This window comes from Lemur catta, chromosome 14 (genome assembly GCF_020740605.2).
Source record: "Lemur catta isolate mLemCat1 chromosome 14, mLemCat1.pri, whole genome shotgun sequence".
In the NCBI taxonomy this organism is placed as follows: Eukaryota; Metazoa; Chordata; class Mammalia; order Primates; family Lemuridae; genus Lemur; species Lemur catta.
Window position 1 is genome coordinate 11,276,762 of NC_059141.1, and position 13,858 is coordinate 11,290,619.

The following is a 13,858-nucleotide window of genomic DNA, read 5'->3' on the forward strand; positions in this document are numbered from 1 at the left end:
CAATAGCCTAACTGCAAAGTGCTTTGAAAAGTAAAAAGCTATACAAATAAAAGGTATTATGAGTGAGAAAAACATTTTTGAGGGTAGAAAAGTTATTCTACTTTTAAAATCAATAGCCAACTCTCATACCTATTGTTATTTTATCAAGTGAAATATTGAGACACTAAATGCCTTTCTTGGTCAAGTTTATAACAAAAATATGTCTGTGTATTACCCCCTTTTTAAAAGAACACTGCTATAGGAGACTTCACACACCAAATTCCCTGAAAGCTGAAATGTTCCATAAACATATGCTTGAAACAATCTGCCCAATGTATAACCACATTTCATCCTATAAAAAATAACCATTGATAATATGGAAGGTGGTGTCTGTAAGTGGCTGGTGTTTATTGATTAAACCATTGGAAGTTTTAGTGATACCCAAGCATGCTGCTGAAACTGATGCACTTGAAAGAGCCGTAGAAATAATGCAAAACTTTGGTTTCATAAGAACCTACTAATATTTTAAAAGTATTTAACTCTGTAGAACCACAGTTATGGAAAGCTCAGTAATGCTGCTAATGACATTTGTAAAATATACCTTTAACGTAGTGCAATATTTTTATATCTACTGGGAGAAGGCAGTAGAGCCATCGCAGTTGTACTTCAGTGCAAGGGGGGAACACTACAGATAGTCTAGAGTGTATAGTAAGGTATAAGGCTTCAATGAAAAAAGTTGTATTATATTACATTACTGATGTAATCTTGCTGCCATGCTATGTTATCAATAGCTAAAAAATAATAAAGATTACCACAGAAAACAAGAATATCTTCATTTGATAACATTTAAAAAAGGATTGCTACATCTCTATGGAATTATCATCTGGTATAATTTGGCCATGCAGACAAGCTTATCAAAGTCCACTTTTGCTAAACAAAATTGCTATTTTGCAAATTTCTCAAGCATTGTTTCCTTAACTTGTCGATTATCAAATTTATGGATTTGCCTCTGCTATATATTAGCAATGAGACTATTTAAAGTGTATTTTCTACATTGGTATTTAGATGAATGGGTTAGACAAACTGAGCAACATTTTAGCCATCATAATAGGCTACATTTCTTCGTATCAAGCCTTACATTCTTCAGTATCAGAACCACTTGAAATACTATATGGATAGTTTGTGACTCTGGGAGGAGAAAGCAACTTTAAAATATTGAGAGTACTGTCAAGTTCTAAATTTATATCTGAACTTTTTGAAGGCAATTTGAAAATGTTTGGCCTTCACTAATAGTAAGATAATAAAAAATAAAATCTTAAGTCCCCTAAAAGGGAGTAAATTTAAACTCAGTTTAAGAATACATTGTTTGGGGGCAGGGCATGGTGGCTCACACCTGTAATCGTAGCATTCTGGGAAGCCAAGGCAGGAGGATCACTTCAGGTCAGGAGTTCAAGATCAGCCCAAGCAAGAGTGAGACCCTGTCTCTACAAAAAATAGAAAAATTAGTCGGGTGTGGTGCCATGCACCTATAGTCCCAACTACTCGGGAGGGTGAGGCAGGAGGATGGCTTGAACTCAGGCGTTAGAGGCTGCAGTGAGCTATGATCATGCCACTGCACTCTAGCCAGGGCAACAAAGGAAGATTGTCTCAAAAAAAAAAAAAAAAGTCCTAATTTCTAAATTGAGAGGATAGCTTTCCTTACCAAAAAAGTGGGAGGTTCCCCCTAATCTTTACCTTTTGAGTCATGGATCCCCTTTAAGATCTGATTAAAGCTGTGGACTTTTAGCCCCAGAAGATATCCATGTGCACACCATTCAAAATGTCCCTAATTCCAAGGGTTTTACACAACCCACGTTAAGCACCATTAATATGTCAAACAGCTGGATGTTATACTTACTTTCCTCAGATAGATAGAGTTACTTGTTTAGAACAATCGAGACAACAGTAAGTTTATGGATGGAAGGATAACTTACTGGTCTTTTCCACATTGACATAATGTAGCTAGTTACATATTCCAGTTTAAAACAAATCATGGAAAACCAAAACACATGGTCAGACTACCCTGGAGTGGCTTTTACCTGATGCCTGTAAGCACAGAAGAATAGTTTTAAATTAAATATCCACAGTCAAAATGATACCACCTTAGGTATTTTATTCCAACAACATTTGGTTTATAAAAGAATACAAACTGGCACAGTACATTGTTCAGAAGATTTATTAAGTAAACTAGCTAAAACATGACTTGGACAGATATACTTAGCAGTCAAAAGAAAGTTGAATATTCATTGCTACCTCATCTGTTTATTACCAGGTACAAACATAAAGACCACCTCTGTTCAAAAAATACCTGTTCAGACTGCTGTGTTCTTTGTTCTGATACATACATTTTTTAAAAATACCTTTTCACAATCTTGCTAACCCAGAATATTAGTCATATAAAAGACCTTGTAAATTTTTTTCCTCAGATACAACATATCTTTTACTTCCAAAACATTTCTGAAAAATTCATGTATGTCTTAACCCAAGGGATCAACAGCAGGCCTGCCTTTGCCATTCTTACAGAGGCTGAGCTTTAAAGCCAAAAATAAAACTGGAATAAAGTATATGGTATTAGAGGAAGGAAGAATCAGAAACCTTCATGAAGAACCAACTGGTATCACGTTCTTTGTTAAGGCTCTCCCCCTACAGAAGTAGAAACTGTTCTGCCTTTTTTTTTTTCCAGCCACATAAGAGTGCCTCCAGAGCCATCTTCCAAAGTAGCAGACTTGTGTAAGTTGCTCATTGCAAATAAGTGAATAAGGAAGCTTGTCTGCTTCAAACATGCTGCACTTGGAAACCAGACTTCAAATCATGGAAGCCACACACACAAGCTTCACAAAGCAAAGAAAGTATTAGCTGCTTTCCTGGAGAATAAGCAATGGTCCTAAGGTTGAGGAGTCTTTGTTCTAAAGTTCTTTTGCTCCTTGATGTCCAAGTTAACACAAACACGGTTTTAGCTTAACAAAACTGACATTAATTTTTGTTTATGATTATAGAACTGCAGAATTAACAAGTAGTATTTGAGACATCTTCACACTCCAGTCACATCTCATACAAAACAAAAACTGACAATGTTCACTAACAGTATTTGCTGTTGCACTGAAAAGGCACATCAATATATTGTCACACTTAGAAAAACTATACTACGCTGCCCACTAGATGATACTGTTAACACAACATTTTTACATGTTTGGTTTTTCTTTTCTGCCTGTGAAAGGGGATGAGTCCTGACCACCCTTTTTTTTTTTTACCCATTTTCCTAATACATGATTGAAGACAATTTCATTCTTCCCATCTTCATTAAAAATTTGTTTTCACATTGATGTGAACAACTTTCAGGAAGCCTCAAAAATAATTTTAGAACCTAAAAGTAATAGATCCCTAGAAAACACTTGGATGGCCTGCAAACAGGTATAGTCTAATAGTATAGTCTGATTTTCTAAGTCAGCAGCTATTGGCCTATTAAGTTTCTTTTTGTAAAACTTGAACTAGGTGTTGATAAACTTTATCATGGTTTAAACTACCTTAACAGTGTTACATATATCCTCAATTTTCTTTCATCCAGTAAGAATCAAGTATATATCTTAACGGGAAAGCTGCTAATTCAAAACATTTGGGTGCTTTTCTCTGCTTTCAGAACACTTACTATTTTTCCCTTGTTGGCTTTAATGTTTGCTGCCAACCACATGACATGTAAACATAATTTACAACCATCTCTTTCCAGGTAGGTGATTATATAGAAAACTAATGCCATTTAAGATTTATGGATAAATCCAAAAGATGACTGATTTAAGTTCTTGTCCCCTGCACATGAGATAACTAGCTTTTAACTCATAAATATGCTGATAGTAACTACAAGTTAAATAACACTCATTGTCTATATAATATATGCTGTCTTACTTGATTCTGTTTTTCAGACTTCCTTCTAGTTTCTCTTTTGTTGGAAGAGTCTCAGAGATAATGTGTGCTTTAATTTTAAACACTCATTACCAATATTCAGAAAAAATATAAGATTTTTGCCCAAGTGTTCATGAATGTAAGTTAAAAAATTATATTTGATTTGGATTCAAATATTTATAGATTTACACTATACCTATTTCGTCAAAATATATTGTATAATATTTAATAAAATCAAATACATAAAATAAAGTTTTAACACTATTTATACAAACCCCTAGAAAAGCTTCTTTTTCTTTATAAGGCTGTTGGCAATCGATCATAATCATGGAAAAGAAATAATAACCTTTGGTTGTTTTCCTCTTTCACCAGGGATGGATGATATGACTAAGACAGTTCTGGATGAGTCATTTCACTGGAAACACTGTTTTATACAATTAAATACTTTGATGACTTTTGAGGATCTCAGTCACTTTCAGATTCTTCCTCATCGCCTATCGGATATGACTGGATATTATTCTGAGTGTACATTTTTGTTTTAACAGGGCAGTTGTGATCCATGAGAATAGCCTAAAAGAGAGCAGAGTGCAAACATATTAACTTCTCATTTCATAAAGATAGGACAGTTTTAACCTACTGTTTTTAAAGATCACTAGTTTGAAAGCTATGTGTTGTTACTCATATTAACCAATCATTTGGAGCAATCACCAGGTATCTGGCCTAGAAGCCCTGGAGTTCCACACTCTGAAAATTCCAGGCAATAGGAGATGGCAGAAGCAGTCTCTGCGGCATTGTTGTTACACCCGTCAGAGGCCATGAGTCAATTCTGGGAACTTACACTCTACGAAGCAAAGAAGAGGCAGGTTAGGTTTAAAAAGAGTTATATCTTGGAATTGGGGTTGGGGTATCCTGGAGGTCACCCAGTACAACTTCTGTTCGCAGGCTTTGTTGTGCTATCACATTTTACAAGGACAAGGATGTGCTCTCTCCCTAATGAGGGCAGGTCTCCTGTAGAAACGTACCTAAGGCTACACTAAAACCCATCTCCGTTGTTTCCACTCATGGATCAGGTTCTGATATCTTCACAGAGATAGCCCCTTAGAGGTTCTTTTCCTTAGGCTAAACATCCTAGGGCTTTTATCTTTTCATAAATATACTTTCCAGACCGTGTCTCCCCAAATCCTGGCTGTCCTCCTCTATCTCACATGTATGATTTTTTTTTAAAATATATTCCTCTTCTGATGAACATGAAATTCTCATGCCCTTTATTGTTACTGAAAATTAAACAAAAAACAATGTGACCAAAAAATAGTGATACTTTGTTTTCAAACCACACCTTCAATAAGCACTTGTAGTCAATTATTCCTCCTGAAAGTGGATAGAACCACTCACGCAGTATGATTACACAGCTGACATTTATAATGCCAGGACCGTGCATCTTATATTACTTCAGCTTCACAATAACCCTGTGTGGCAGGTTGAAAAAAACAGACACAGGGCGGTTAAAGAATTTGACTGAGGGATGTACAGCCAGGATGGGGCAGGCAGGAGCCTCAGCAGCCTCAAGGCAAAGCCCACTGTTGTAGCACCCCATGGTAGCGGGAAGAGTGCAGAGGACGGCAGTGGGATGTCAACTAAAATGAATTCTCACCAAGTATGTTTCGCAGAGGTTTTTCTCCTTCACGTGAACTACTCCCCCAGTATCTTTTTGTGCAGTTTGCAAATCTAAATGGATTAAAACGTATCTGATGTCAGCCTATTACAACCCATCTTGGTGTCTGTTAGCTCTTGTCCCGCAGATTTGATAAGACTCCACTCAGCGCTTAACTCATTTATCATTTCCCAAGACATTCTCAAATGATCGGCCTGTGTGACATGTGCAGATAAGGACCTCCTTGACCCTCTAAGTTAGGCTGCCAGCTCAACTTGTCAGCTTCACATTTAACTGTTTCTCATTATGCTGCTTGCCAAGTGAACTGATACGTCTATTTAATAAAGAGCTCAATTTCTAAAAATAATTGATGTAACAGACTGTATACCAGGACCATTCTACCTACATTATACAAAGGTTTAACCCTTCTAATAACTAAATGTCTCATCCCCCAGATTAGTGATTCTCAAAGAAATGTGCCCAAGGATCACTGTGGAGTGTGGAGAGGTGAAGCAGGTTAAAAATGAAATTCCAGGTCCCTACCCTCACATGACAGTGGCGTCGACAAGCTTCAAGAAACACTGTCCTATTTCCATGGTATTCTCTGAGACTACAGCGCAGTCGTTCAGCTGACAACAGCTTACGGGGAAACTGCTAGGTGTTGTGTCAGTGCCCTTACGCTACTACCAAGCAAAGCAGTTACCTCCCTGCGTGGGGAAGCACAGGTCCTCCAGGGTCCCAGGTGGAGGACTCACTGTGGGTTAGGTGCCCAGGAAAAGCAATACGGGAGAGGTGGGCATTGAGGTGAACCTCAGAAAATGGATTTGGACAGCAAGGGAGGTGACAATGAGCAAAACACAGGTTATTTACCAAGCAGCACACAAAGGAAGCCAGCCTGGCCACCACAGAGATCTGGTGAGGAAGCACAGTGAGACGGCAGCTGGAAAGAATGCCAGGCCCGGGGCCTCGACCCTTACTTAGCCCACAGGCAGCGAGGTCACCTTAGAAAGCATGGCCGTCACTCTCCCTTACTCACAATTACCTGCCATGTCCTGGTTTATCCACGACAGACCTGAATATATGTATTTGTTAATCTGAGGACCCCCAGAACCTAGGACAGGGCACGTAATATGAATGCAGCAAAACACTGCATTGCAGGGAAAGAAGTTCAGTCAGTCTGGTTATTTGGCATCATATGGACTCAAATGATCAGAATTTGTCGATTTATCTAAACCATATTTGTCCACAGCCTATCTGTTTTCAGGTAAAGAAGTTTTCTTCCTCAAAGTGTTGTTTTATAGCTTTTAAAACCTAGCTTACTGGGTTCTGAATTTCTCTTCAAAGGTTTATTGTGCAATAGCTGTGCTTCTTAAAAAAATAGTTATACATGATTAAATAAGCGTGATGGGCCAGGCAAGGTGGCTCACACCTGTAATTGCAGCCCTTTGGGAGGCTGAGGCAGGAGGATCACTTGAAGCTAGGAGTTTGAGACCAGCCTGGGCAACATAGCAAGACTGCATCTCTACAAAAAATTTAAAAATTATCCAGGTGTGGTGCTCAATTGTCACCCTCACTACTCAGGAGGCTGAGGCAGGAAGATCACTTGAACCCAGTAGGTTCAAGGTTGCAGTGAGCTATGATTCTGCCACTGCACTCCAGCCTGGGCGACAGCAAGACCATGTCTCTTAAAAAAAACAGTCAGGAAAAGAGAGGCCTGAATAGCATCAAGTGGTAAGTCCAGTGCATAAGGAGCAAGTCCAGGGAGGCCCGTGGAGCAGGTAGGTAAATTAGACCAGCTCTCCATGTGCTGCTGTGGGGAGGAGGGTGTGTTCAACTCTCAACCGAGTAGAAAATCCAAACAAGGGGGTTGGCATTTGAATTCAGAGCAAAGTCCGCTTACTGAGAAGTGAGCCCTCGCCCCTGCCAAATGCCTAGTTCATGAGTCAGGATGGTAAAAACTTGCTGGACCAAATGAAGCGTAAAGGTAATACAGACACAAAGCTGGGACAGTAAGAAAATGAAAGCATTAAAAAAGGTAAGAGCTCTGGTCTTCGAGAATTTGATGGGTACCAGGCCTTTTTACCATAACTAGAAAAAAACAGTGGCGGCTTTGCAGCGACTATGTGAATGCCCTGCAAAGGGAAAAATATCTGTAAATGGATTATACTACTGTGTGGAGCATATTTGGTCTCATTAACCTCAGGCCCCCCCACTCCTTGCCAAGCCACGGCATCCAGAAAATGGAGTTGTTGCTGGAAGGGCTTTATGGGACAACTATTAGGGCCATCCAGTAAAATCAAGCTGCGATCAAACCACCTAGTTTCCTGCCGAGGCAATAATCAGAAACTTAAAGAGTAAAATGAGGAAACATACCCTATATATTTAAAAATAATTCTTCAACCTGGGAAAAAAAATCCATGCCAGAACACAGCTATTCTCAACTGGGTATTTTGACAGTTTAAGGGCTACCATGTAATTGTCTTACAACAAACACATTTTTCCCAAGTGGCAGTGTTGATATTTCTTATACTTGCAGAGCAACTTGAGTAACAAACTTCTTCTACCTATACTAATAACCCAACACTGATTATAAAAAACAGAAACCCAGTAAACCAAATGGAAGAAAAACAGTGTTCACAAACTGGTTCGTGGTTCTAAGACTTTGTGATCCATGAAAACAACATTAGATCTTTCAATATAAGACATCTTAAGTCCAGACACCTTGTTACCAGGATGCTGTCTAATGAAACAGTTACCTGCTGAGGGTTGTGTTCCTTCTGGCTCTCACAGCCCCCTGCATCAGGTAACTGTAATCCTGAATGCCGGCGCTGGTCGGCAGTGGGTTTCTCAAGTGCAGTGATCGATCCTGCCTCCTCCGTGGCATGTCCTGCCTGAATGCCCCCTTGTCATTAGGTGCTATCGGCTTCCTCAGCTTTCTTCCTGCTCCGCTTGCACTATGAGTAGCGGCAGCTGTTGGCTGACACCTCAAATGTTACCATTATGCCAGTCAAGTGCCATCTGAAGTGACGTCTTCGATTATGGGCATCAATCATGGGCAGGGAGATGCACATTTCCTCAAGTTTTTAATGATTTATCTTGCTAGGCGCTTATTAAGGATTGTGACATTTTACAGTGAAAGTGGCTTTCTGGAAACCTGTAATTCTTGCTTTGCCTTTCGGGATTGTCTCTTCTACTTCCTTCAGCATTTTTTTTTTTTTTTTTCAAATGAACTGAAGCTCTGGTTCCAGTGGGGAAAGAGGTGCTGAGGCCCACCTTCTGCCGGTCACTCTGCGGAGCATGGCAGTGGCTGGCTGGGCCAGCACACCCTCTCTCGTCCTCAGACCCCATTCACGTCCCCCCAGGCCTCCAATAAGCCACCACCGTGCCGCTGTCCACAGACAGACAACACAACAGCCACTAATGTCTGCCGCCTTGGCAAGGGAAGCCCAGTCGGCAGTCCTGGGGTCCGTACAGCAAAGGGAAGCTCTCAACGTCACAAAGGGAAGCAAGGGAGGAGACTCAGGTACTGCTGGGCTGATGCAGCAAGCCAGAGAGTTAGCAAAAAGCAAGAGGGAAGAGTGGGGTGGTCCTGGAAATAACAACACATTTATTGAGCTAGACACAGGGCCAAGCACTCTTTTGGGATTCTTCCATTTAACCTTCACAGTAACCCTATGAGGTAGATGCTATTACGTCTCCATGCAGCAGAGGAGGAGCCGAGACTCACAGATTTCTACATGCTAGAGCCAGTGTGGCTCCCGGGCCCGTGCTAGCCCTTCACTATCTCCCAAGAGTCTTAAACAGTCTCATGGGTGACAAAAGCATTTGTAGGTGATTACACATATATGTTTTTGGTCAAAAAGGGTTGAGAGTAACCTTCATTCAGTCTTGATCAAATTGATACGGTGGCAACAGAATGACAGTTTTCAGTTGTTGTGCTGAGAATGTTCTGACCCCAATTTGGGCAAGGTGCTGTGCTAGGGTCAGCCAAAGATGGATCTGGAAATTACACCACCAGGCTGGAACAGGTAAGTCCCCTAAGAGAGGTCTGAGGAAGTGCTGTGGTTGTTCCGAGCCAGAGATGCATCTAAGCAAGAGGAAAGAAGGCAGAGGGGACAGCTTCCCTCCCGGGATGCCCACAGCACCTTCCACTCCTGCCCCAGGAGTCAGACGGGTCGTGAGTTACTCAAGATTATCTTGTTAAATCCTATATAAAATAAGGGGGGGGACAAAGCCAGTGCCCAGTGCTTGATATATTTTTTAAATATGTTGAATAAATTAATGCATGTAAAAATGCCCAAGATAAATATAGGCTGCACATAACCTAAGTTTCGGGTTTGTCTTTAAACCCACTCTTGGTGAAAATCATCAAAAGACAGTCCAAGAAATGCCAAAAGCATCAAGACTCGTTCAGTTCAACTGTCCGAACTTCTGATATACTTCCAAGAGCACATCACAAACAAACCTCACATCTATTCATACACACAAAATACCATTTCCCCTTGTTCATCTCATTCATTCTTAATCCTCCTTTCAGCTATATGAGCATCTGCCAGCATTTGATATTTATAAAAATAGCAATACCACTACCGGATATGAACGATGATCAGAAACACTGAGCTCCTCCTTGCTGAGTAAGGAAAACACCTTAGTAAGGTTATAATGACTTATACATTTTAAAATTCAAATTTAGAATCAATAAATTTAAACTTGTTAAAAGCGAGACACTTTATATCTTGCCTGTGGCTGTATTTCTGGCTACAAAGTTATGAATTAAACAGTTCTACGTGCTCACGTGTGCCCCAAGGTGCATATACAGTGGTTTTCCATAAAAAACGCTAAAATCATCTCCAGAATCCTACATACAGTAAGGACCAAGACACCAACTATTGCTGAATGCTGTAAGGGTTAGGAGAAAAGCAAACGGCACCAAATGGGGAGTACGGGAGGCAAAAACATTACATCCAAGATTTTCAAAAACCATAGAAAATCAAATGGAACTACCCCAGGTTTATATCTGGTTGACAAACGAGCTATACTGATGCTAATCTATGCCAAAAATAATTTCATTTGTCAAGTTTATAAACATAATGCTTAAAAGAAATAACTGTAAAAGTAATAAAAAATAAAAGAAGTAACTGCCCTAACGTGGCACGAACTAAAAAGGAACGTTCACTCTTTATGTTTGGAGGCTTCTGCCCAAAAGGAGAAGTAATATTTTAGAATTAGACTATGAGGAAACCATCAGAAGACCATGCTAAAATGATCAAGAAATGCTTCTATGCATCCTACATTTTTCTTACCATTTTTTCTTCTTTGGCAGGTGGACTTCGAAGAAAAAAGCAGAGAGGAGCAAAAAGAATATCAATTATCCCAATAATTGTCATGAGCCATGGAAATCCGATTGCCTTTGCGATAGCACCACCAGCAGAAGGACCTTTCAGGAAACAGAGAATTAGATAAAGGTCCTTCCCAATGTCTTATACACAGAAAGATTGGCATAATTTTTAACAGGCAGTGTTTGTCCTGCACTGAAGTAAAAGGTGGTTGGGAAAAGCCAGTGTCCTTACCTATAGCGTATCCCATACAGAATGCCACGTCTGCGATGGCATACACACTGCCATAGACGGACACGTGCCGCAGGTCCACGAGGTAGCCCATGATGGGCATCATGGACGAGTCCACCATTCCTGAGAACGAGCAGGGGACACAGTGCACAGAAAGGCCATAAACCACAAGTGGGCTGAAGGGCAAGGACTGCGTCTCACACTCACTACCTTCTGGCTCTTCCCCTCTTGTCATTGCCACCTGCAAGTCTCCAGGCAGACTTGCGACACTGCACCTCTGCTGAGGACAGACGGTAGGAGTTGCCAAGGCTGGGGCTGGAACCCAGCATGGTGCTCCGAGTCCTACAGGGCCACCATTTGCCCGTCCTCTGCCCTGCCCCACCTTGTCCTCCACTGTCTGAACAGCCTATCTTTGGGGCGAGGGCGCCCAGTCCTCTGGCCACTCACCTTGCCACTCTTCAGATCCGTCAGACTTGCAGGTCACTGGCTGTGCAGAGCCCTAGCCTGCATCCCGTCGGTGCATTCCTCATTCGCTATTTTCTAGTCCACTTGTCCCTTGCCCCTTGGCACACCATGCCTCCCCAGCCTCCTCCCATCCACACCTGGCCCTCGCACGTAGACTATGACAGTTACCAAGGCAGGGAGTGCCAGGGAGGATCAGAAGGCACCAGAATTCAAAGGAGTCTGAGAGATCATCTGGCCCTACTCAGCAAACTAAAACTGAAAGAAGTTAGCTATATATAAAAAACAAACAAACAAAAAAAATAAGACCAGTATCAGAATCTCTGGTCTCTTGAATAATGGGGGAAAGGTAGCACAAAGAAAGAGTGTGTGTGTCCAGGCTCCAGTCCCTGGGTTCCAATGCCTGGCTGCGTGAGTGTGGTCACGCCCAGCCTCTCTGAACATCAGTCTCCCCGTCTCTACAATGGGGGTGCTGATGACTGGCTACAATGAGCCAGTGTCTGGGAACACACTCAGCGGGGGACTCAAATGATAGTTCCCTCACCTCCACCTGCAACAGCAACAGGCAGATGCAGGAGACTTCATTCACAGAGTACCTGCCAATTGCCTAACGTGCAAGGGTCTGGGGACACAGGGGTGAACAAAACTAACATAGGAGTTGGATGTTAAGCAAAGAACTGGAAATGAATTACAATTTTTCATTGTGGTGATGCCGTGAAGGTTCTGTGAGAGGACATTTATGCACCAGGGGAAACTGGCCACAGCTGGGGGTCAGAAAAAGCTGTATGTTCTTTCTGTTCCACTCAGAGATTAAATTCCTGCCTTTATCCTGTGATAGATTTAGCACTTATTTTTATCATGATCAATTGGTATATTATAAATGAGAAAAGTATACTATTTGTCCAACATATTAAGATTTTTCCTATTAGTTATTGTTCCTAACATTACAAAGACCCATCTCCTTTGCCTGTGAAAATTCCTGCAGCCCAGATGGTCATCAGTACATCAGTCTGTATTTTGTATGTTTGTCTGCAGCAAACCCTACAGCAAATATATGTGCAGTCTGACCCAGCCTCGTATGAGCAGGTATGCTCAAAATGAGTCCAAACAAATGTGCTCTGAGTAGGGGAGTCCCTCGTTTGCCCAAGCGCAGCAATGGAGTATCCATAGGCTTCTGTAAATATCGGGCTTTAAAAAATACTAGTTTTCAGGAAATAAATGACCAGTACGTGGAAGCAGATATTTTTGGGTGGATGATCTATAGGCTGTGATTGAGCTATGCTGCCTGCAACCTCCTTTCAAACTTCTGGAAATTTAGGCTGAATACTTATAGTCTACTGGAGTAAGAGGAAACCTTTCCTAGCAGGAATACAGCTTTTAGGCACAAGGCTCGGGTGACTTACCTATTGCAAAACCAACTCCAAAGTTCGGAGCTATGAGCCCATAAATGTTTTTTGCAAAAGGAATCTGTAAGAAGAAATAAATGTTATGCAAAAATAACAAGAGATCCAACTCTAAATCATCTTGGGAAGTCTTATAAATGTTTTCTCTGGGCCTGGTATGCCTGTTCCCTTCTGAAGGAAATAGGAAGAGGGGTGGGGTTTGAGAAGAACTGAACCCTCCCAATCGTTATAAGTCACAGCTTAACACAGGTTTTCTGACTACCATGAAAAACTAGTCAACTGCAATATATGAAAGATCAGCCTAGTCCACATTCAAGTTTTAACAAGGACAAGGAGGCCCCATTTGAGGTTGACACTGGCCACTGATAGAAGATATTTTAGTCTAGAAAAACATCTTGCTGGTGTTTCAGTTGCTCTGAAGTGTTTAAGACATTGTAAAGCTTAAGATGATGGGGAGAAAAAAGCTAAAAACAAATATACAATAAAACATTTGAAATAACTTCCGACATAAAATGAAAACATACCACCTGGAAAGTCTTGTCCAAAAATTTTTAAGATGATAAAAAAAATTGGAATAAAATGAAAGATGTAATAAAATATCAACAAACCCAGCTGCTATAAAATGTTTCTTGGTAATTCTCGTCTAAAGCAAAAGTTTTATTCAGATTGTTCCCATTTGTCAAATGCCATCTTTTACTCACACATAAAATGCTGATCCCAACAATTATCATTCCTAGAAGAGCACAAAGCCACCTAGCAAAAGAGAACATACCATCAATCAATGATCATTCAATCCCCCCCAACCCAAATTTTCAATGGAAATCAAAATAGCAGCTTGTAACAGCTAAGACAGAAACACT

At 40.8% G+C, this 13,858-nt stretch overlaps 1 protein-coding gene across 1 annotated transcript in view; it reads right to left on the reverse strand.

Moving 5' to 3' along the window:
• Window positions 1-3,519: 3,519 nt before the first annotated feature.
• Window positions 3,520-13,858, reverse strand: part of SLC18A2 (solute carrier family 18 member A2) — a 36,547-nt gene continuing 26,208 nt past the window's right edge. The window contains exons 11-15 of the mRNA XM_045569381.1: window positions 13,700-13,751; window positions 12,999-13,062; window positions 11,137-11,256; window positions 10,870-11,003; window positions 3,520-4,485 (exon numbers count right to left, since the gene is read on the reverse strand). Coding sequence (XP_045425337.1) covers window positions 4,381-4,485; window positions 10,870-11,003; window positions 11,137-11,256; window positions 12,999-13,062; window positions 13,700-13,751 — 475 coding nt within the window. The 3' untranslated portion in view covers window positions 3,520-4,380. The remainder of the gene's footprint in view (window positions 4,486-10,869; window positions 11,004-11,136; window positions 11,257-12,998; window positions 13,063-13,699; window positions 13,752-13,858) is intronic.